Consider the following 25,652-nt stretch of genomic DNA (forward strand, 5'->3'; position numbering starts at 1 on the left):
GGGTGTGTCCCCCCCAGGGGAGGGAAGTCAACACTTTTCCCTAGGAACCCTGTCGTCCTAGTTCGTTTGCGACGGAAAAAGCCACTTCCGTCCGGTATAACTTGCCTTCTGGAAGGAAGGGGACGACTTGGTTCTTTCCCTTCTTCCGGGATCATGTCCCGCCTCCGGAAGTTTGGTACTGTCCCCGCCCCAGGTCAGGGGTGAGAGGCCATAGAGAGGCCCTTGCACGCTAGGTAAGTCAGTCCCTACCGGAGGTCTTATCCCGCATACTCTAGGGAGGAGAACACCCCCCCCCCTCCGCGTATTAGACTCCGCCGGAAGGAGCGCGGAACTTCCGGCTCTTGCTGTAATTCCCCCGCGCCACAGGGTTCCTCGGTGGGTGTCATCATGTAACCGGCTTCCACAGCTTAGGGCCAGGAGCTCTGAGATCATACGGGCTCAACTGTGCTAACTCCCGTCCTCTGCTTGGGGGGCGCAGTGTGTTCCCCATATTCGGGATCCTACGCGTATCCTCGCCGTGGGGAATTCCACGTCTCGCCTTTCCGCTGCATTCTCCCCACTAGAGTGTTACCTCCCCCTTTCCCATCGCATCCCTTTTTCTGCGTTGCCCGAGCCCTGTTCCCTTCCTTACCCCAGGCTCCTTGTCTAAACCAGGCATTCCTTGTGCCCATTCCAAACCTGAGGATGTTCCCTCTCTGTTTGCAAATCAAACCAGAACCACCTCAGGCTTTTGGAATTCCAGGATTGCTCTAGCACCAGCTTCTAAAGCATAACCTGACTTCTGAGCCCCTCAATTCTTCTCTTCCCTACGCCCTCCCCCTCTCCCCCCCATCCCACCTCCCTATCCGGACACAAGCCAGAGAAGTCAGTGGGAGGAATTGAAGGTTTCCACATTGTCTTTAGTGCTTGAGTCCTAAAACACATTTATTTATTCATTTTTAACATTGACACATGGCTGATCTCATATTAATTAATTCTTTTCAGGAGCAACCAGAAAAGTTGACAATCATCTGTTGGGTCAAAATGTCAGGAATCGGCAATAAGAGAGCAGCAGGAGAGCCTGGTACTTCAGTACCTCCAGAAAAGAAGGCTGCTGTTGAAGACTCAGGGACCACAGTAGAAACTATTAAACTAGGGGGTGTGTCTTCCACGGTATGTATGCCAGATACACACCTTTTTTACCAAGTAATTTCTATTTAGTAAATATTTTTTGAATAGTCCTCATATGCTAACCATTGTACTTCATACAGAAGTGAATACAACCTAGCCTTTGTTCATGATCTTGCAAGATAACTGCAATAACTTAACATTTAAAAGTCAGAATGGGATGAGCAGTACAGGACTAGAGAAGATGAAATTTTTTTGAGGTAATGATTGAGGGGGGTCCTTTATGTAATAAGAATTAAAATTTGATCTGATCCTTGGAGGAAGAGTAGTTTTTCCAATAAGTGTGTAGGAGCGAGGTAGCTAGGTAGCTTAGTGGACTGAGAGCTGCCTAGAGAGGGGAGGTTCTGGGTTCAAATGTGACCTCAGAAACTTCAGGGGGCAACTGGGTGGCTTGGTGGATTGAGGGCCAGGTCTAGAGACACTTTCAGCTTCAAATCCTAGGTTCAAATCTAGCCTTAAGACACTTCCTAGCTATGTGACCCTGGGCAAATCATTTAACCCCCATTGCCTGGCCCTTGCTTCTCTTGTGCCTTGGAACCAATACATGGTGCTGATTCTAAGATGTAAGGTAAGGATTTAAGAAAAAATAAATTTTAGAGCTGTGTGACCCAGGGCTAGTCACATAACCTCTATTGCTAACCCTTTAACTGCTCTGCCTTGGGACCAATATGTAATATTGATTCTAAGATGAAAGGTAAGGGTTTGATGGGGAAAAAAAGTGTGAGGAAGTCATTCCATATGAAGAAATTTCAAGAATAATGTTATAGACCAGAAAATAAAACAGCTAGGTGGCACAGTGAATAAAGAGCTGAGCCTTTAGCCAGGAACACCTGCATTCAAATATGACTTGAGATATTTACTGGCTGTGTGATCCTAGAACATCACTTAACCTCTGTTTGCCTCAGTTTCTCATCTATAAGGGTAATAGTAACACCTACTTCCCATGCTGGTTGTATCAAATGAGAAAGTGATTGTAAAATACTTAGGTGGGGCAGCTAAGTGGGTCAGTGGATTGAGAGTCAGGCCTAGAGACACTTTCAAATCTGGCCTCAGACACTTCCTAGCTGTGTGACCCTGGATAAGTCACTTAGCCTCCTCCCCCTTTGCCTAGCCCTTATTGCTCTTCTGCCTTAGAACTAATATACAGTATTGATTCTGAGTTGGAAGGTAAGGGTTTTAAAAGGTAAAAATAAAGTACTTAGCATGGTGCCTGGCACATAGTAAGAGCTATATATACTTTAGCTAATATTATTATTATTATTCTAGCTATTTTTAGCTAGGGAAGAGTGAGTGGTCTAGATTTTCTAGATATGTGAAGTGGGAAGCCTGGAGGACAAGTAGTATAAAGCCTCTGTTGTACTTATAAGTTTGGATCTTATTTTTGAAATGTTGGAAGTTTTTGAGTAGGGAGTGAAATAAATTATTTCAGGAAGATTTCATTGCCAGCAGTGTGCAGGATGGCTTAAGAGAGAGTGATTAGGGAAGCTATTCAAGTAGGAGGCTAACAAAGTCTCAAACTAACTTAGTGTCAGTGCAGATAAGAGGTCAAATTGACATTCTTTGTCAGCTTAGTGGATCTTTGCAGGATTAGTGGTTCGAAGGAGATGATTACAGTAACAAAAATAATTAAGAGAAGAGCAGGTTTGAAGAGGAAAGTCTGAATTTTTTTTTGTAATTTAGGGTTTCTATTCCTTTCTTATTCTGACCTGATTAAAAAGACCCCTTGTCTTTGTTAGCTTATTTTTAAAAAAACTCTTACCTTCTTAGAATTGATACTATGTATCAGTCTCAAGGCAGAAGATCATCAGTAAAGGCTGGGCAGTTGGGGTTAAATCCCTTGCCCAGGGTCACACAGTTAAGAAGGATCTTGAGTTCAGAAGCCCCATCTCGAGGCCTGGCTCTCAATTTAGTGAGCCATCTGGCTATCCCAGATCCTCTGTCTTTGGTAACACTAAGGCCACGAAATCTCAAAATGTAAAAGTCCAGGTTAATGGTAAGCATTTTCTCTTAATATGAATAAGATGTAATTGAATTGAGATCTTCACCAATCTGCTCCTTTGCACAGATGATAAAACATTCTTGTATAATTATAATTATTATTATGGTATTCCTCAAAGTCCTATTCTGATGCCTTGTCGTAGTGTTTCTTACTTATTTTTTTCTTGAAATCAGTACTACCAGAACACCATCTTTGGCAGGTCTTATCAGTCTAGAAAGGCTTCAAATATAGGTTTAGTGATAGGCTGTATTATATGTCATGAAGTAACCAGCCTGGTCAAGTCTGGAGAGACTTAATCACCAAATTATTCCAGGGCAATGGCATTTTTTCCATGGAAACTCTTGAATACTTCCCTCCCCCTAAAAAGAATCATGGATCTTTTAAATATTTAATAGCTAGCATTTTTATATATACTTTAAAGTTTGTAAAATGTTTTACAAATATCTCATTTTATCCTTAGAATAGTTCTGGGAGATAGGTGGTATTGTTATCCCCGTTTTAAAGATGAGGACAATTAGGCAGACAGAAATTAAGTGATGTTCCTAAGGACACACAGCTAATAAGTTTCTGAAGCCAGATTTCAAATCAGATCTTCCTGACTTAAAAGTATTTTTCCATATGTATCAATAGAAATATGTGTATATGTATACACATATACATAAACATATATATTAAAAACACATAACTTTGAAAGTTTATGATTTTCCCAGTGTCTTTCCTATGATGGCAAAATGTGGCACCTCCACATCTTGGGATCAACTTCCTGAGTTGTGGCCAGCAGTAATGATCTGGTAGGCAACTTTCTGGAGGTGAACATCTCTATGTTTAGTTTGTTTGATCCTTGGTTGATAGACATGTGGTTTTGTGATTGGATTATTGCTTGAAGGTTTTCCTACTTGCAGAGTTTATATTCCACCTGCATGGTCTTTAAAGAACTCAGTTTTAACTTCCACATTATGATGAGGCACTGGAACAGTTTTTTGGTGGAGTGTGTACATATAATCAAAACACACACTTATGGATCATTTATTATTCCTTATAACTTCTCTGTAGAGTAGGTAGTATTTTTCCTTAGAAACAAACAGGTTAAGATTTTAAGGGATTATCCTAAAATAATGTTGCAAGTGGTAAAACCTTTTCAAAAGGGAAATAGCGGGAAATGATTCTAAAATGAGATGATGTGGGCAATGGAATCAGCTCTAGTGAAGAGATGCACTGGCATTTGGCCATATACATGGTATACATATATATACTGAAACTTCTAATACTACTTGTTGAAAAGGAATACTTTGTATAAGACTGTTTTGGAACTCATTTAAGGAATTTGTTGTTTGGGATGTTTTTATTAGGTAGTTTCATCTAAAAGGTTATTATAGTAATTAGCTAGCAAGTTACATGAAATTTGCAAAGTGTTATGTATTCATACATGGCACACATGCATATACCCACATTATTTACTGTAAGAACAGTGTAATTTTGAAGCTTGAGTATATTTAATTTGATTATTTTTTAAATTATGCTACATTCCCTGTACTTTGTTAGCCCTTTCTTTTGTCCTTTTTTCTTCACCTTTTACTGCTTTCAGTGTTGGAAACTTTAAAGGGATTCAGTGCTTGAAGTTTTACGTATAGTTTTATTTCTTTCATAGTAGAAGTAATGTATTAGCACAATAAATAAATTGTTATAGTTGAACTTTCAAATAACTTATTTAATGATGTTTTAATGGCATTAACAAGATAGATATTCTGTGGCAGGAGGAGTTGGATATCCGTACGCTGCAGACCAAAAATCGTAAACTGGCTGAGATGCTGGATCAGAGACAGGCTATTGAAGACGAGCTACGTGAACATATTGAGAAATTGGAGCGCCGACAGGCCACTGATGATGCTTCTTTACTGATTGTTAACCGATATTGGAGCCAGGTAGGTGCTGTATTTGCTTATTTAGTCTTTATCTTTTGCTCCTAATTTGAGAATTGTAGCTTTCCTTAGAACTCGCTCTAACTCTAGAGTAAAGCTGTAATTTTCTATTGTGTGCCTTTTTTTTTTTTTTTTTTCAGTTTGATGAAAACATCCGCATTATCCTTAAACGCTATGATCTAGAACAGGGCTTGGGGGATCTTCTTACAGAAAGAAAAGCCCTTGTAGTTCCTGAACCAGAACCAGATTCAGATAGCAATCAGGAACGTAAAGATGACAGAGAAAGAGGTAAATATTTTTGTAATGAAATGTCATAATCATCGTATGTTTTCAGCAGTGTAATTTTGCTAGGAGGACATTTTGTCACTTCAGGAGGATAAGATTATTTTATGCTTTCTGGTTTTGTGGTTATTTTGCTTTTCTTTGACTTCTTATTCTCTGTCTTTAGGGGAGGGACTAGAGCCAGCTTTCTCCTTCCTTGCTACTTTGGCCAGTAGCACCAGTGAAGAGATGGAATCACAACTACAGGAGCGTGTGGAGTCCTCTCGTCGAGCTGTGTCTCAGATAGTGACAGTCTATGACAAATTGCAAGAAAAAGTGGATGTACTGTTTCGCAAACTAAACAGTGGAGGTGAGCTAAGTATTGAGAGATATAGGGGAAAATGGAAATTCTTCTTTATTCTTGTTTTTATCATGTCTCTACAGATACTAATATATTTTTATGCAAAGCCCATATATGTGTAAACTCATCCTTAGTTCCCTTTGGCCTAAATTTTCACTTTCACTTAAGAAAAAAGAATCTAGGAATTGGACTTATAAATTAAAAAGTGAAATAGTTCTATCCCTCAAGGAGTTTTTGTTCTACTGGACCCATACTACTTAGTTTATGACATGTTACTGAATTCAGCTCAGTGACATAATTATCTTAGAAAAGAATTGTAGATAAATAATGAGCTGGGCCCAGAATTAAACAGAGGCAGCTAGGTGGTGTAGTGGTTAGATTCCTAGATCTAGAGTCAAGAAAACTTAAGAGTAAATCTATCTTTAGACACTTACTGGCTGCAAGACCCTGGACAAGTCACTTAACCACTGTCTGCTTCAGTTTCCTTATCTGTAAAATGAGCGTGATAATAATAGCCCTTGACTCCAAAAATTGTTGTGAGGATAAACTGAGATAAAACTTATAAAAACACTTTGCAAATCTTAAAGTCCTATATATAAATGCCAACTACTGATGTTAGGATAAGAGTAAGAGACTAGGCTGGATTGTATTTGGGAAGCAGTGCAATAATTTCAGTATTCCATACTGTTTCCTAATGCAAAAAAAAAATAATCTTTTCACACATCATTATTTTCCTAGTGATGCTATATTGCTGTATGTTGTGGAATATCACAGTCTCCAAAGAATTAAAATTTCTTTTTTAAAGAAATGAGCCAAAGGGTAACACAGAAAGATAATAAAGTGAATATGAACAGATTCCCGCATGTTACCAATGATTGCTTAGAGACAAAAAGCATAAATGATTAAGAAATATATGGTCTGAATATATGTGGTGAAGGATAGCAGATGAACAATCATAGTGCTGCATCATTAACACCCAAGAAATGTTTAAAAGACCAAGAGAAAGACCTCCAGCTGGTTGTGTAGATCTATGAAAAATGAAATGTAGAACTAAAACAGAAATTGTACAGGGACAAGAAGACACTGATAACTTCTGATCTTATTGGCTAAGGGAGTAACTACATCAGTGGTTCTTCAAAGTCTTGAAAGTATAAGCCATAGATTTCTTAATAATCGTGATGAATGTGAATTAACAAGATGACATGATCATTCCATCACTTAAATAACTTAACTTATAAATGCTTCATCTGTTTTTGTTTCTCTAGATGCTTTGGTTGTAGAGGAAGCAGTCCAGGAGCTGAACTCCTTCTTGTCCCATGAGAATGGACGGCTTCAGGAATTGGCAGACCTTCTTCAAGAAAAGCACCGCACCATGTCTCAGGAGGTATTGACCAGAAAGTAGAGCTATGCTCTTGTCTGTGTTTTGGATATTTTCTGTCTATGGCACTTTTTTGGACTTTATCTGGAATACTAGGTACTATATTAATTACTGTGCCATCAGGAAAGCTTTTGTTAGAAGAGTGTGCAGCTTAGCCTAAGAACTAGATAACCAGATCTGAAGAATCAAAGCCATAAGGGAAGGGTAAGGGAATTCCTTTGGTGTAGGGAAAGCATTCTGAACTGTGTAAAATTTAAATTAATATCCAATAACTCTTAAGTATTATATTTTATAAGGTTTATTAATAATCACTTGAAGTAGAAAACAAAAGGACAAAAGTAAAAGCCTGAGTAAAGCCAGCTTTCCCAGCTGCGATCAGGGGAAAAGAGGCTGTGAAGGCAGAGCTACACAAAATGTTATATCTTTCCTATGTTAGTATGTAATATGAGAAGGAACATGGAATGCTGGGAGAGAGAGTCCTGAGGTGCAGATCCTAATTATACAACTGGGAGTCAGAAATCTTAGGTTCTAGTTCTTAATCTACCCTTGTTTGAGAGTAATAGCAAAAAAGTCTTCAGAAAAACAAAGAAACCTAACATTACCTAAAAGAAACCCCAAAACATTTGAGGAATATAAGGAGGAAGTGACAGAGAAATTCAGCATAGAGCATGAGGCAATGACCTGAACCAGTACATTTGTGGCAATTGTATTTCAGGTCTAATTTTACCACTAACTTCTCCTGTTGACCAAGTCAGTTAACTTTCTGACTTTGACTTCTTCATTTACAAAAGTAAAAGGATCAAATGTCCAAACCTAAGTTTTATGGTGATAGGTTTTTATTCTACTACAAAGAATACTGGGCTGGAATCAAAAAGCTCGTGGATTTATTTTCTAATTCTTGAAATGACTAAGCATGGTCCTTAGATAAGTTACTTAACTTTTCCACACTTTCCTTTAAGTATGGAATGATAAACATTACCCTCTTTTCCTCTTAGAGGTAGTCTAAAGTTACTAGCTGACACACAGCACTTTTAGATTTGTGTAATGCTTTACATATATTCTCTTATTTGATCCTCACAACAAGCCCTATCAGATAAATACTGTTATCCTGATTTGACATAGAAGAAAATTTAAGGCTGAGGAAGATTAAGTGATTTTTCCAGAATCACACAACTACTAAGTATCTGATACAGGAATTAAATTTGGGTCTTTCTGACTCCCATGTCAACTGCTCAGGCCACTACATGACCTAGTTACTTCTATTATGAGGTATATTTCTGTGAATTTTAAGCAAGAAATAATTAAGATAAAAAAAATAGATATTTAAACAGTTGGAATAGCCAGTTCTGGGCTGCCTACAAGAACTACTGCTCCCTTTCTAAACTTGTCATGTTTATTTTTATTCTCTGCTTTACTCTTTATTCTGACAGTGAATGACTTAATAACTTTGCTATTTTTTTTAATTAAAATTTTTTTTCTTTCCCAACTAAATGCAATAACAATTTTCAACATAATTTTTCTGAAACTTTGCTATCCAAATTGTCTCCCTCCTTCTCTTCTCCTCTCCCCAAGATGGCAAGAAACTTGATTTGGGCTACACATGTGTGATCATGAAAAACATATTTCCGCATTGATCATGTGCAAGAATACTCATATGAAACAAAATCCTCAAAGAGAAACAAAATAAAGTGAAAAATCATATGCTTTGATCTGCTTTCAGAATCCATCAGTTTTTTCTCTGGAGTTGGATAGTATTTTGTATCATAAGTCTTTCAGAATTGTCTTGGATCATCGTATTGCTTAGAATAGCTAAGCCTTTCATAACTGATCATTGTGCAGTTTTGCTGTTACTGTGTACAGTATTCTCCTAGTTCTGCTTACTTCACTCTGCACCGTTCTTTCCAGGTTTTTTTGAAGTCATCTTGCTCATCATTTCTTATTGTGCAATAGTATTCCATCACAGTCATATCACAGTTTGTTCAGCTATTATTCCCCAATTGATGGATATCCCTTCAATTTCCAATTCTTTTCCACCACAAAAAGCTACTTTAAATATTTTTGTGTACAGAGATCTTTTCCCTTTTTTTGGATTTCTTTCTTAGAAAACTAGTAGCAGTATTACAGAATCAAAGGGTATGCATACTTTTATACTCCTTTGGGCATAGTTCCAAATTGTCTTCCATATTGTTTGGATCAGTTCAGAGCTCCACTAATGGTGCATTGATGTCCTACTTTTGCCACATCTCTTCCGACATTTTATGATTTTCTTTTACTGTCATATTAGCCAGACTGATAGGTGTGAGGTAGCAATCGAAGACAATAATATTAGTACCATCGCTGCAATTATTCGAGAATACGGACTGAATCATTTTTCACTTTATCTTTTAGAATAAACTACTTCCTGAAACTACTGCATTTGATTTATTAACCTGTGCATTAATAAATAGCTGATTCTGAAAAGGACTTAAATACATTGATTATATTGTAATATTAAAATTGAGATTTTTTGAAAAAACAAGATGAAAGATGATTAGCCCAGTTGAGTTATTTTAAGATTTTAAAGTAATGTTAACTTAGAGTCTTGGACTTAGATTTAGGAAGACTTAACATCCTGTCTCTGAGACTTAATAACTCTTTGATTCTGGAAAAGCTCACAAACTTTTTTAGCCCTGATTTCTTTATTTATAAAATGGAGATAATAATAGTACTTATCTCAGGTTTGTTGTATAGATCCAGTGAGATAATATATGTGAAGTGTTTTGCAAGTAGTAAAGCTTTATGTAAATCAGTGATTCCCAAAGTGGGTGCTACCACCCCCTGGTGTTTGCTGCAGTGATCCAGGGGAAGCGTTGATGGCCACACTTTTTTTTGTATTACATTCTGTTCAATAAATAGTTTCATAATTTCCAGGTGCGCTAAGTAATATTTTTTCTGGAAAGGGGGCAGTAGACCAAAAAAGTTTAGGAACCACTGATGTAAATGATAGTTATTATTATTTTAAAAGGAAATAATTTTTTTTCCATGTTACTCTTTTCTGGAATTCTACATCATAGGGTATTAAGAGTACAGTGCTATATTTACCTGAATTGGAATATTATAAACAGAATATTACAAACAAAGTTCATTTGTTGTTAAAAAATAAGTTTATAAATAGGAAAATTTTTCAGTTCTACTTTAAATTGTAAACTAATTGTTATTGGAATGGAAAAGTACAATACTATAATTGAAAGACTGCTACACCTATAATCAGGATTCATACATAGTCTAGTATATAAATTCTTTCTTTACTTAAATGGACCATTAAACAGACCCCTACATAAAGTGATTTTTATGTAATTTGAATTTGCTTGCAAACCTGGGGAATGGAGGAGGGGGAAAGAAGCAAAAAGTTACTAAATATCAGTTCCAAGGCAGAAGATTGACAAGGATTATGCAATTGAAGTTAAGTGATTTTCCTAGGATCCCACAATTAGGAAATATCTGAGGCTAGATTTTGAACCTATGATCTTTCATTTCCAGGCCTGGCTCTCTATCTACTAAGCTACTTAGCTTTTCCAAGTCATTTAAATTTAATGAACCTTGAATGCCTACCCTGTGTCCCTGGTCTCTCCTAGACAGAGTTTAATTTTATGTCCTAGACCAAGTTATCCTGTTGGCCTGTGATACCAGATCTGCCCAGTTTCTCCCTTTACTTCTTCTATTGCTGTTGTTTTTCCCTTTTAGAATTTAAGCTGCTGGAATATGAGAGATATCTTTTTTTTTTTATTATTTTTTTTAAACCCTTAATTTCTGTGTATTGGCTCTTAGGTGGAAGAGTGGTAAGGGTGGGCAATGGGGGTCAAGTGACTTGCCCAGGGTCACACAGCTGGGAAGTGTCTGAGGCCAGATTTGAACCTAGGACTTCCTGTCTCTAGGCCTGACTCTCAATCCACTGAGCTACCCAGCTACCCCCTATGAGAGATATCTTGCTAGCTTGTATTTGTATTCTTTTTGTAAAAAACTGTTATCTTCCATTTCAGAATCAATATTGTGTATTTGTTCAAAGGCAGAAGACTGGTAAGGGTTAGGCAGTAGGGCTTGGGAATTTGAGTCACACAGCTAGGAAATATCTGAGGCTTTATTTGAACCCAAGACCTTGTGTCTCTAGGTCTGCCTCTCTATTCACTGAGCCACCTCACTGCCCTTTTGTATTTGTATTCTTGGCAATTAGCACAGTCCCTAGCACAGAGTAAGTGCTTAATAAATGCTTTTTCTTCATTTACGAACTGAATCTTTGGTTTCTTGTGTGTATGATAATGTCTCCTCTTTACCAGGAGACTTGTGAAGATCAAATGACCATGTCATATGTGAATGTGCTTCATCATAATAAATATAGCTAATTATTATTTTTATTATTCTTGTTAAGTCAGTATTACCAAATTGGAGAGGCACATTTTTTTAAAACAAAGAGACAAGTTCTAAGCTATAAATTCTTTTTATCCCACAAATCTCTATTTTGGTTTTTAGGTTGGAAAGGTTTATAAAAACTTAAAAGTTTTAGATGAGATGTGATAAGGCAAATTCTTGGGTATAATTTCTTCTCAAAATACTGGAATTGAAAAGTAAATTGCAAAATGATTAGGTGAATTTGAAAGAGAAAAGGCTTGAAGTGGAAAAGAATCAAAACCCTAAGATTTTGAAGTTTAACAACTGCACCCATATTACACCTATTATTCATTGCCCATTCTAAACATGGCAAACGTTTTTTGTTACTATAGGAACTACAAATGCATATTTGATACTTAAAAGAACAAGATGATGAGCTTATGATTCCATAGGAATGTTAAACTCAGTCTTTTCCTTCAAAATGAAACTGAACCATATGCCATTTTGATGAAATTTTTGGACTATTGGCACTTTTTCTTTTGTCAGCCAAAGCAGATTTAAAAAATAAAAAAATTAGGTTTTAAAGTGGTGAAACTACCATTTATGCACAAACCACCATTTGTTTTAAAATACTGGATTTCCAGGGGCATCTGGGTAGCTCAGTGGATTGAGAGTCAGGCCTAGAGATGGGAGGTCCTAGGTTCAAATCTGGCCTCAGACACTTCTCAGCTGTGTGACCCTGGGCAAGTCACTTGACCCCCATTGCCTACCCTTGCCACTCTTCTGCCTTGGAGCTAATACACAGTATTGACTCCAAGAGGGAAGGTAAGGGCCTTTAATAAATAAATAAATAAATAAATAAAATACTGGATTTTCATTAGGCAGACACATAGAACATTGAATAAATATTAGATGTTTTCTGTGTTCAGGGAACTTATATAAAAATCAGAAATTTTTTTTTAAAGACATGTTCCCTGACCCTAGGGAGCTTATTCTACTAGGGAAAGAAGAAACTTGGACAGATAATTTTAATACATACTGTTACAAGATAAATATGTTAGAGATAAATATAGTAATAGTGAAACTCTTATAATCTCTTGTTAGTTTCAAAACTAAAAAAAATTCTTGTTTAATAGTTAAAATTCTAGACCAGTGATGGGCAAACTTTTTAAAGAGGGGGCCAAAGGAAAGGAAATATTTATCTGTCAGTCTGATTCTAAGGAAACTCTTTTTCGAAGTTTCATTGTATTGTATCCTACTCACTGTATTCGTCAGATTAGGAATAATGTCACGTGGCTGGATAGAACATTTCAGGGGGCCTCATCTGGCCTGCGGGCTGTAGTTTGCCCATCACTGGTATAGATAGTTTTCACATATTTGTGTTGGTCTGTCTCTGAAAAGATGAAAGCTTTATAGCGAAAGTAAATTGAATGTTAAGTGAAAGTGAAGTTATCTCCAAGTGTGCTTTAATTTCAGTTCCTAGGAATATTTGTCTCAGACTTAAGGGAGTCTTTTTATGGTATAGCTCCACATAGGAGGATATATACTATAATTTCCTCTCCTGGCAAATGGTACTTATTGGGATAGGACAGTTAGAGAGTACTAGATGTTGCTTTCCTTGTGGTCCAGAGTCTTGTTAGTCTTGTGGACTTCATAAAGATGTAGCAGTCCAGAGTTCATTGACTAGAGTAAGGGAAATAGAATGTTAATAGTGCTATGCGAATCTGAAAGTGATATGAATGTCAGGAGTTGTTATTAAGAATATGAGTTTCTTTTTGTCCTCTGCTGAAACTTGCTTTCTTTCATAAACCATCTTTGCTGTGATATGTTTTAATGCTATGAGAGACTTGGGAACTAGGCCAGCTATACCAAATAATTTCTTTTTATTGTTTTCTCTCTCTTCTTCTGAACACTTGAACTTGGGTCAACAGTTTTCTAAGTTGCAGAGTAAAGTGGAAACTGCTGAGTCACGGGTATCCGTTTTAGAGACGATGATTGATGACTTGCAGTGGGATATTGACAAGATACGCAAGAGAGAGCAGCGCCTCAATCGGCACCTTGCTGAAGTGTTAGAGAGAGTGAGTACTTGTTTTTGGGAGGTTGGTAACAACCTGGGACTTGGATAAAAATCCCAGGAGATATGATTAAAGAATTTCTTCTTTCTTTGTAGGTGAATTCCAAAGGTTATAAGGTATATGGAGCTGGGAGCAGTCTCTATGGTGGCACGATCACTATTAATGCTCGAAAGGTAAAGAAAGTCTCAGTGGCTGTGTAAGGTTGCGTTTTTGAGGGACTGGACTAGAGTTTCACATGGGAAAGCTGAAAATACAGTGTATCCAGAAAACAAAGAAGGAAAGATACTTAAGGGGCAATTTTTTTCTTCTAATCTTGTTTGATCACATTCCTCTGCCTTCAAGTTTGAAGAGATGAATGCCGAACTTGAAGAAAACAAAGAATTGGCTCAGAATCGTCTCTGTGAGCTGGAGAAGCTTCGGCAAGATTTGGAAGAAGTGACTGCCCATAATGAGAAGCTCAAGGTATGACAGTAGTTCCCCAGAAAACTTCATAGGCCATTTTTGCTAACTCTTTGCTCAGGGTAAGCCTTAATGTTTTTCATCTGTAGGTAAATACACAATTCAGAAGGTTGGATAAAAATTTCTGTTGTTTTGATTAGGTTATGTGTAGTAGTACAGTCTAGGAATATGAAAATACTGGTTTTTCAGTATTCTAGTAAATAAAATGCTTCATTTATCATTGGTATGCATTTGATCCATTTCATTCTTAATGTTCAATAATTGTAAAATACCAAATAAAACATTTTGCTAAATGACTAGCATATTTCTACTTAGTACTTATTTTTTTTTAAAACTTATGAAAGTGTATTCTTGAGCTTTGCTAAGTCTGTAATAGAAATGAGATGCTGCTCTCAGTCAAGTCAGCCATCTTGTGGTACATGATGGGAATTGTAGGTAACCATATTGTTTTTTCTTACTCTGGAAATTGTTAACTAAATTGATTGATCAGTTTATTTCTTTCAGTGATGGCCTTAGGGCTGTTTTTATTTTGTTTCTATATGGTTACCTATATTTAGTTTATAGAAGAAAATGAAAGGAATATCTTTTGGATGAAAATGGATTATACATTTATAAGTGAAAGATGACTTTTTCCTGCCTACTTGTATTTTGCTTAGCCTGAGATTTCATTCCCAGCTTTTTAAGGATTCTGCAGATGTTGTCTGCTTTAGTGATGAAATCAATCAAATTGCTTTTGCTATACCCCTAATAGTAATGGAGGCTTTTAATGGCTATAGACTTGTGCAGAAAATAGATCTGTTTAGTTAAGAGATAGCATTTCTACTTCATTTTAGACTGAGAAAAATATTACTTCAAAATAGTTACAGAGATATTTTGAGAAGGCCAGTCCCTTTACCTATTAAGAATCGAGTTGTTAGAGAAATAAGGGCAAATGAATCTTTTCAAACAGAACCATCAGAATAGGAAGAATCTAGTCTAGTGATGGTGAACCTATGGCATGGATGCCAAAGATGACATGCAGAATGCTCTCTGGGCACTCGACCACCCCCATCCCTAGCCCCCAAGTTCATAACTAGAAAGGCAGAGGGACTTGAATAGAGTTGCTCCCCTCCCCCTCTCCACTGTGCCTGAGGACATTTTTTCGCATCCCCTGCCCCTTTGCCCAGCAACCTAATGGTAGAGCTTCTTCCGTCCCCTGTGTGGGGTAAGGTGAGAGTAGGGCATACCCAGCTTGTGGTGATGGGGAGGGGAATGGCACATGGTCTCTGGTGGGGGGCAGGCACAGCACTCAGTCTGGGGGGTGGGGCCCAGCACTCCATCTCTAAAAGGTTCACCATCACTGATCTAGTCTAATAAACTTCTGATGCTTACATTCATTAGAATTGGTAAATTTTTTTCTTGATACTTGTAGGATGCTTTATAAACTAACTGTCTTTAGGCATGTATTGTATTCATGCAGTAAATGTTTATAGAACAACTACTATATATAAAACACTAAGCTGAGTATGTTTTGGGAAATATTATCTTCATTTTAGATATTAATCAATTAACAAGCATATTAAACACCTTCTATGTGCTAGGTATTGAGGATACACAGATAAAACCAGAATAGTCTGCCCTCAACGAACTTACATTCTAATAGGGGGAAAATGTGCATATATGTAGGTATATACAAACAGACACAAATTTAATTTGGAAAGTGCTAACTTAGGAGGGACAAAGAAAGGTATAGTAAAGATGGTGGAGCTTGAGCTGAATCTTGAAGGAAACCATCAACAGGAGAAGGAATGTTGTGTGTAAAGAACAGCAAAAAGACCAGTGTGAGTGCGTTTTTTGTTTTGTTTTGTTTTGTTTCTGGAGGAGAGAATGCAATAAGGCTAGAAAGGAAAGATGGAGTTATATTGTTAAGAGGGTTATATGTCAAGCAGAAGATTTTTATTTGGTCCTAGAAGTAAGAAGGGAGCATTGGAGTTTGAGGGACAGGTTCAGACTGAAAATCACTTAAGACAATCACTTTGACATCTAGGTTGAGGAGAGATTTGAGGTAGGGAGCTCAATTAGGAGGAGGCTATTGCCTGTTAAAGATGGGAGGTGGCAAAGGCCTAGATGAGGATAACTATGTGAATGGAGAGAAGAAGTTCAGGAGATAATGTGGAAGTAGCAGTGATGAGATTTGATTTGTGGGTTAAGATTGAGGAGTCAAGGATTATATGAAGTTAGAGCTAGGCTGACTGGAGAGATGATGACACTTAACCCAAAGAGCGAAATTTAGAAGAGAGGTGGGTTTGGGGAAAAATAGAATGAGTTCTATTTGGGACATATTGTACTCAAGATAACTATGGGACTGTAGCATATTAACAGGGCTTGATAAAGATCTAGGAGTGATCTGCATAAAGATGATAACATAGCTTTTTATGGCAGTTATATTTCTCATCTTCCCTCTCTTTTGGGGCGATGCACCTTTATAGGTGGAGTTGAGGAGTGCTGTGGAAGAAGTGGTAAAGGAAACCCCAGAATACCGCTGTATGCAATCACAGTTTTCTGTCCTCTATAATGAGAGCCTACAGTTGAAAGCACATTTGGATGAAGCTCGTACCCTGCTTCATGGCACTAGGGGGACTCACCAACGGCAGGTGGAACTTATTGAGGTAATAATACGGTCTGTCTTAACCCCATAAAAGCCTTTTTCCTTTAAAAACTCTTCCAACTCTGAACATTTTCCTCTCTTCATACTCTTAGCACTTATATAGAGTTTGGTCAGTAATGATTTGTTCATACTTGTTACATTTTACTTTGGGAGTGTTTTTTAAATCATCATATGTTTACTTTCTGTAACTAGATTTTAAGATCCTCAATGACAGGATCATCTTTTAATTTCTTTTGTGTTCCTTATCCAGTGCTAGTGTTTTACCCAGAGATGTTCAATAAATGTTTACCATCTCTGGAACTTTTCAGAGTAATAATTCCTTCCTTTCCTAACATTTCCAACTTTCTGTCTTGGGCCATTATGGATCAAGTTTCGGAGATAGAATAGAAATTGATTTATTTTGATTGGTTTGTTAGGAGAATGACATGAACCTGTTTCCTGTTTGTAATGTTTTCTCCTTTCCCTCTGTTTAGCGGGATGAAGTCAGCCTCCATAAGAAGCTGAGGACAGAAGTGATACAGTTAGAAGATACACTGGCACAGGTCCGCAAGGAGTATGAAATGTTGAGGATAGAATTTGAGCAGACTTTGGCTGCCAATGAGCAAGCAGGTAGGATCTTTCTTTCCTTCCCTCAAGAAATGGATTCGCATTTAATAACTCCTTGAAAAACTCAGGTTTTGTTGGAATAGAAATTAAACCCATATTTCCCTTAGTATCAAATCTTATAATTCAGTATAGTTTGTAGCCTGCTTTGAGATTAACTCAAGAGAATCAGTTTTTTCAACCTCAGAGAAGTGGTCATATTGGGTAATACTTTTTCAGTTGTAGAACCATTCATTAAAAAGAATTCATTAAATTAAATTTTAAAAATTCATTAAAAATAACTTTTAGAGGTCCATGGGATGTTATTTGGTTTCCTTTAGAACACATAAGTTGCAGAGCCAGGGTTCCAAACCCAAGTCTATTGTTTCCAAATCCAGGGATTTTTCCACCTTATTGTGCTTCCTACAGGTATTTGATGCATTCTGTTCTTCTTGTCCTTATAATTTTGCAAATATCACAATTTTTTTAATACCTTCCTGTGTTTTCAGGCCCCATAAACCGGGAGATGCGGCACCTTATCAGCAGCCTTCAGAACCACAATCATCAGCTAAAGGGGGAGGTCTTAAGGTATAAGCGCAAACTAAGAGAGGCCCAGTCTGATTTGAGCAAGGTAACTGGCAGGGGTGAGTGGGAAAACCTGCTCTCTGAGCAGAGAGCATCATAAAGCTTGCCTTTAGATTCAGGCTTCAGGCATCATACTCCTTTTAGAAGGAAGAGGGATTCAGTGTGAGTGGTCCAGTAGGATATTTCAACTGCCTTCTGCTTTTTCTCCATTTTTGGCCTCCCAGACCCGCCTTCGCAGTGGCAGTGGCCTTCTGCAATCTCAATCTAGTACTGAAGACACCAAAGAAGAACCTGTGGAGATCAAGCAGGAACCTGAGGATTCTTCCACCCAGACCTTAGCACCCAAGGCTGCTCAAGAAGAGGCAAATGAGACCAAGGCCAAAAGAGATGAAGAAGAGCGAGAACGGGAAAGGCGTGAAAAGGAGAGGGAACGAGAGAAAGAGAAAGAAAAAGAAAGAGAGCGAGAGAAGGAAAAGGAGAGAGAGCGGGAAAAGCAGAAGCAAAAAGATTCAGAAAAGGATAGAGAATCCGGCAAAGAGAAAGAGAAAGGCAAGCATGAAGATGGAAGGAAGAAGGAAGCTGAGCTGATTAAGCAGCTAAAGGCTGAACTCAAGTGAGAGCAACTCACCTGCCTCTTGGCATTTCTGTTCTGAAATATCACTGACTAGCATCCCAGATATCACTAGCTCTTCTGCTTCTAAAGACTGATGTGACTATAGCTACTGTCACAAGGACAACTTAGATGTCCACATTGCTTACTTTGTGGTCTGGCTTAGAAGCCAAGCTTAGGGAAGAGCCATGTCCCTTGCCTTAATCATCAGGGATCTTCATTCGCAGAATAGTGTTAGCGTCATGGGAATGATTAGAAGTTATTGCTCCTTGGTAGATCTCAGCAAGTATAAATGGCTTTACTAGTTGAACTTTCTTTAATCTTGTGATTGAACAGATTGAACAAACTTTGGGGCCCCAGAAGATTCATTTTAATAGTTTGTGAATTTATTAAGTGCTGCAACACCAGCTAACAGTTAATTTCTTATTCTTTTGTTTCCTCTTGCCCCATTTTTCCCTTGAGGGAGAAATACATGGTTTAATGACACAATTCTTCTTTATCTCCCATGATTCTAGACTATATCTCAGTGGCCAGAAGTGGTCTATGTAAAAGTTTTACATTGTAGAGAAGCCAAATATAGAATGAAATTTTGCTTTCATTTGTAATTACTTTGTACAACATGACTACTCTTCCAGGAGCCACTTTTGCCAGTTTCATGTATTCCTTTTACCAACAGGAAAGCCCAAGAGAGCCAGAAGGAGATGAAGCTCTTGCTAGATATGTATCGCTCTGCTCCTAAGGAACAGAGAGACAAGGTTCAACTAATGGCAGCTGAGAAAAAGGCTAAAGCGGAGGTAATTATCTCTCTGTTCATTTGCCTACCATTTTTGTCAGTCAGTTGTGTGTTATGGTGGGAGATCCTAGACCAGAGATGGCAAACCATTTAGAGACCTTTTGCTGTGCCCTGCCCCCTCCAGAGACCCGAGTGCTGTGCCCCACCACATCCCCTCTTTACCCCAGACAGGGAAAGGGAAAAGGCAGGGGAGGGGCCCAGGTGCTTTACTGAGGGGAGGAAGGAAGTGCTTCCATTGGGCTTCTGGGTAGAGGGGCAGGGAGGTATTGGGGAGAGGGGTAAGGGAGCAGCTCTGCCCGAGGCCCTCTGCCTTTCTATTGACTAACTCTGCTGGGAATGTTGTACATTCCCACAGCAAGGTCTCTGTGTGCCATCTTTGGCATGTGAGCCATAGGTTTGCTATGATGGACCTAGACCAATTAAGGAGGGCATCATATACACCTAATCCTTCTAAAAATGCTTCACTAGCATGGTGTCTTCTTTTGTAACATGAGAATAGAGCTGGATGACTTAATGCTTAGCTCCAGAATCTACAGATTTTTAAACAGCCATATATCTATGCCTGTTTGTTTCTGGAGGCCTATTGGCTTGTGCCATCTGACTGTTTTTATTTTTTCAGTTGGAAGATCTGAGACAGAGACTCAAAGACTTAGAGGATAAGGAGAAAAAGGAAAGCAAGAAAATGGCTGATGAGGATGCTCTTCGGAAGATCAAGGCAGTGGAGGAGCAGATAGAATACTTGCAGAAGAAGCTAGCCGTGGCTAAGCAGGTGAGAGAAGACTTTTCTGATGACCTTTTAAGCAAGGAAAGGGGCCTATGACTGAGATAAAGAAAGGGAGAATTTGTCACTCTAATAACTATAGTTTCTGTGCTTTATAAACTAGTTCCATTCTAATGAAATGAACTTGGTGATGGAGATGCCACGTAGCTGTTGGGGAAGCTTTTATGTACATACTTATTCCACACACGTATGACACATATGCCCATGCACTTATTTTATGCAAGTGTGATGTGTACACACATGCTTTTAATATCCGCACTTAATACATGTTTGTATGATACATATGCATCTTTATATGCACTTCATGCAAGTAGAAGCTAGCTATTTTTATAACAACTGTGCAGTTTTATAAATGCATGCACAGTTATATAATTATAGTTAGCAAGGTATATAATTGTTTATAATTGTTATAATAATTAGCCAGTATTTATTGAATATAGATGGCAAATTAGGTATTGTGTATACACTAGGTTAAAAGTGTCATCATTTCAATTTTTATTAAATTTGTTTTAGTGTTTTTCCTTTTTTTTCCCCAAAAAGTTTATTATCATATTAACTTACATGTTAACTATATTCTTGCTTTTTCCTCTAAGCCTGCATTTCCAGCCTTCTGCTGGACATCCCAACCAGTATCACTTGTTCCCGCATCAAATGCCACATATCTAAACTAATAAATTCATGCTCTTTCCTTAAAGTCTATTTCCCCACCTGACATACCTATTTCTATTAATGGCGTCATCATTGTTCCAGTCACTCAAGCTGAAAAGTTCTCCCTTAGTCACCTTTGATCTACCTTTCGTTTTTTAACAGCATCCAATCAATTAGGCCCTTTTGATTTAATATCTCTGAGGACTTTTCCTTTTCAATCCCATTACTAGCATCATAATCATAGTTAGACCCCAGTTACCTTTAGCTTGGACTATTGCAATTATCTCTTGATTAGTCTCATTTTTAGTAAGATTTATTCCATACACTGCTGTCAAGTCAATTTCATGTCACCTTCTCTTTCCAAATATACTCATGCATGCCATTATTTGCCAAGTATATGCCATACTCTAGCCAGATACTCAAGGCCCTCCAGAAACTGGTCCCAACTTATCTTTCTAGCTTTCTACATTATTTAGACCCTTCATTCTCCCAGAGTCCTTTGTTTTTCTTTTTTTCTTTCTTTTTTTTAAAACCCGTGATGGACAAACTAGGCCCTTGGGCCAGATGCGCCCCCCTGAAATGTTTTATCCAGCCACCAGACATTATTCCTAATTTGATGAATACAATGAGTAGGATACAATACAATGAAACTTCGACAGATGGGCACTTCCTTTCCTTTGGCCCCCTCTTTAAAAAGTTTACCTATCACTGTTTTAAACCCTTACCTTCCATCTTGGAGTCAATATTGTGTATTGGTTCCAAGGCAGAAGAGAGGTAAGGGTAGGCAATGGAGGTCAAGTGACTTGTCTAGGGTCGCACAGTTAGGAGCCCTTTGTTTTTCTGCCTTTCATTCTTTGCTTATGCTTTTTCATTCCACCTAAAATGTTCTCCCTTCAGTCTCACCTCTCCAGTGCCATCTTTTAAGAACTAGCCCACGGGTTCTTTTTTTCCATGAATATTTCCCTCTTTCTTCTATAAGACAATTTTCATATTCCTGAAGTTGCATTTACATTCTGCTTTGATTTCTAGTTCTTCGTGTTTGTCTTATCCCTTCTTTAAGGGCATGCCTAAACTCTTTGGGGACAGAGTTACATTTAATATTTTTTCATATCCTTTATTGTGTACTCTACAGTGCTTTGTACAAAGTAAATGTTAAATAAATCTGCATGGAATGAGTAACACAGAGGATAAAGGCAATAGGAAAGTCCTAAGGGGGGGGGGACAAAGAAAATTTGGGAAAATACCAGAGGATATACCCAGTATGAGGCTGTTTTTGTCTTAGGGTAATGTGAACTACTATTACTACTGCTACTGCTACTGCTACTAATTCAGACTTGTAAACCATTGTTGTTTTTTTTTCTGAGACCTTGGTTATTAAATGGAAATTTCCTGCCATTAGTTCTCTTATCTTTTTAATTAAACAATGGGCAGTGTGTAGTTGGTTTGTACCAAGTTTTTGGGAGTCAGAAAGTGTGATTCAGAAAGCAAACCCCTTCTTGCATCAGGAAGAAGATGCTCTACTCTCAGAGATGGATGTCACAGGGCAGGCCTTTGAAGACATGCAGGAACAGAATATTCGCTTAATGCAGCAGTTGAGAGAAAAAGATGATGCCAATTTCAAGTTGATGTCAGAGCGCATCAAGTCCAATCAGATCCATAAATTACTCAAAGAGGAAAAAGAAGAGCTTGCAGACCAGGTTCTGACCCTGAAGACTCAGGTAAGCAGGAAAGACAGGGTTCTCTTCTTGTGTGCTTTAGTGTCCTTTCCAGGAGTAAGAGCTGTCTTTATTTGGTGTTCCTCAGATACAGGACAGAGGGCTAGGCTATTACTTTAGTGTGAGGAGATGAGATAAAAATCACTAGACGATTTCACTTGCTTTTGTGCTTGGGAGACTTGGGAAGGAATGATCAAGTACTTTGTAGGATCCTCAGGAGCCTTTGCTCTTCTAATTAAAGCCACAAGCTAGGAGATTGGAGATATGGAACACTGCACATACCATCAGATTTGGTAGATGTGTTCATTAGTTTTGCTGAATTGCCTTTTCCATTTTTTCTCTTATTCTTTGTTACAAAGGATAGCTCCCAATGTAAGGAAATAGAGAGATATATATTTGGATTTGAAGGTGACTTAAAGCAAATGATACCAGCAAAATTTTTTAAAAATAGACATTCATGCAAATATCTTTTCTGGTTGAATTTCTGACTTGGAAATTAGGATAGTATAGGGAAGAGAAAGTTACAATACTGGCAATAGTTAGAATTGCCTTACTTTTAAAATTTTCCTTACTTTTTTAAAATGAGGAATTCAAAGCATTAAAAAATAATGTATGACATGTCCTCATTTTGTGATTTATAAGTGGCAAATACAGATTCTCTGTAGAGGAAAAGAGGAAATAAAAATTGGCTTTTGAACACTCAAGTGAATATTTTAATAGTTGGTAAAGCCAGTAAAAAAAAGAAAAACAACTTGAGATTCCTAATAAATGCTTCTTTTGTGTTTTAAGTTTAAAAACATAGTATGGTCAAATTTTAGGTTTTAAAATTTGTTCTTGTTTGTGTGGAAATGCCATTTTCTTCTTTGAAGGTGGATGCTCAGCTACAGGTAGTTAGGAAACTAGAAGAGAAGGAACATCTCTTACAAAGCAACATTGGCACAGGAGAGAAGGAGCTGGGTCTTCGGACACAGGCGTTAGAGATGAATAAGCGCAAGGTGAGTATTTTTCTAGATGTTACTTTAATATGTATCTAAGTTTATCTGACAGCGATTATTACATATTATATTGATGAAAATATAAGCTCTTTATTTCCTTTATTGAATTAAGGTTTTTAATATTGGAAACAATGTAGTGCTAGAATGATTTTTTAAAAAATTATTAAATTCTTTATAGGCAATGGAAGCAGCCCAGCTTGCAGATGACCTCAAAGCACAACTAGAGTTGGCACAGAAGAAACTACATGATTTTCAAGATGAAATAGTGGAGAACAGTGTGACCAAGGAAAAGGATATGTTTAATTTTAAACGGGCACAGGTATAGCAGGCTTATTCTTTCTTTTTTTAAACCCTTACCTTCTGTGTTAGAATTGATACTAAGTGTTGGTTCCCAGGCAAAAAGAGTGGTAAGGGCTAGACAGTGGGGGTTGACTTGCCTAGGGTCACATAGCTAGGATGTGTATGAGAGCAGATTCAAACCCAAGACCTCCTGCCTCCAGGCCTGGCTCTCTATCCATCAAGTCACTTAGCTACTCCTTATGTTTCTTTCATTTGCTTTTAGATCATTACTAAAGAATCATACTGTGATAAAGATAGAGTTTAGAAAAAGGTGATGGTTATCTAAAAGTTCTAGTTATTGCCTCCAATTCTCCCCTCCCCCTCTTTTTTAAAAAACATTTTTTCATTCTTAATTGTGTTAGGTCGAATTTAATAGGCTCTCAAACTGGCTAGTTGTGAAATAATGGGGACTGTTATCTTGCCTTCTGCAGTCACATTTCTCCTCAGAAAGAAAAGTGCTTATGAGAGAAGATATGAGAGGTTGATAGATTTTGTTGAGTTGATTTTCTCTCAGGGAGGTATGACTAATTGATGTTTTTCTGCCACAGGAAGATATTTCCAGACTCCGAAGAAAACTAGAGACTACAAAGAAGCCAGACAATGTACCTAAATGTGATGAAATCCTAATGGAGGAGATCAAGGATTATAAGGTGAGATACAACTTCAGTTGCGTTCCTGAATTATTTAAGTCAAATCAAGTCAAGGCTTGAAGTGACATCCCCAGGAGAATTAAGCCTAGGCTCTATCCTATAACTAGAACAATTCCCTTTTGAGGTATCAGTAGAACTTAACATGCTCTTGTGGTGTGTGGCTTTTCTTTTGAAGACTGTCAATTCCTTAGTTCACAGAATGGTGGTGTTGGTAGTGGCTCAGTGTCTCATCCAGTGCACTTCTTTCCTTTTCAGGCTCGCCTAACTTGTCCATGTTGCAACATGCGTAAGAAGGATGCTGTCCTTACCAAGTGCTTTCACGTCTTCTGCTTTGAGTGTGTGAAGACGCGTTATGACACCCGCCAGCGCAAATGTCCGAAGTGTAATGCTGCCTTTGGTGCCAATGACTTCCATCGCATCTATATTGGTTGAAACTGGTTATGAGCAGAGGAACAGAAAGTCAGGATATAGGCGCTTTTTCATGAACCATCAAACTGATACCTCTTCTTTCCTTACTGCTACTGGAAGGGCCATGTGTTGCATACCCAGACTCCCACCCGTGTTTTTCTCTGAAATAACTGGGTGACTCCAGTGAGAGAATTGGGTAAATTAAAGGGTTAGGTTTGTGGAAAGCAGTTAAAATAAGCAAACAGTTACTACCTTCCCTTCCAGTTTAAATTTCTTTAGGATCCCACTATATCATCATGGTTTATCGGCCTATCCCCTTCTCCCAAACGTACCGAGTTGGTATTTTTGCTCTGAAATAGTATTGTGTACTGATTGGAGAGCAGAGGGGAAGAAAGATTGGAGAGAAGAGGGAAAAGAGGCAGCTGGGGTCAGGCTGAAGAAAACGAACTCCTTAGCAGAAAATTGCTTTGGAGCATGATTTGGTTTGTAAACTTGTAGCACAAAAGTGTCCTTGTGGCACTCTTCCTTAGACAGCATGAGCTGATACCCTCAGATATGGCCAGTTACAGGATATCTGGTGGCACCTTTGTTGTTACAGAGTTTTTAATTGGTGGAAGATATACGAAAAAAAGTCTTTAATTCCTCCCAGGCTGGAATAGTTATGAACAACACAGCCCCTTTCTGACCTTCAGTATGGCTAGAATTGGAAGAGAAGTAAGAACAAGTCTGAGGTGATGAGAACCTTCTGAGCTGGCATTTTAGTGAAGGATGCCAGCGAGGCCTTGGTGAGCTGTGAAATCCTTTTTGTTCACTTTCCTGGGGTGTTGTCAATTTTCATTTTCCAGAGGACTGTTTGTAGCGTGTTCCAGCAGACTTTGTACTTGATAAATGCCAATTAAAACATAGGTCAATTTC

General features: G+C 38.0%; 1 protein-coding gene across 1 annotated transcript; it reads left to right on the forward strand.

Annotated features, from left to right (window-relative positions):
- Positions 1–989: 989 nt before the first annotated feature.
- Positions 990–25,652, forward strand: RNF20 (ring finger protein 20). Its single transcript, XM_044684850.1, has 19 exons — positions 990–1,152; positions 4,921–5,088; positions 5,226–5,373; positions 5,534–5,716; positions 6,973–7,091; positions 13,382–13,528; positions 13,621–13,698; positions 13,868–13,987; positions 16,453–16,632; positions 17,105–17,240; positions 17,723–17,844; positions 18,023–18,411; positions 19,085–19,202; positions 19,821–19,970; positions 22,136–22,348; positions 23,215–23,340; positions 23,519–23,659; positions 24,228–24,329; positions 24,585–25,652. Exons 1-19 carry the CDS (start codon positions 1,024–1,026, stop codon positions 24,759–24,761), a joined length of 2,946 nt encoding a protein of 981 aa, XP_044540785.1. The 5' UTR covers positions 990–1,023; the 3' UTR covers positions 24,762–25,652.

This window comes from Gracilinanus agilis, chromosome 1, assembly GCF_016433145.1.
Source record: "Gracilinanus agilis isolate LMUSP501 chromosome 1, AgileGrace, whole genome shotgun sequence".
NCBI lineage: Eukaryota > Metazoa > Chordata > Mammalia > Didelphimorphia > Didelphidae > Gracilinanus > Gracilinanus agilis.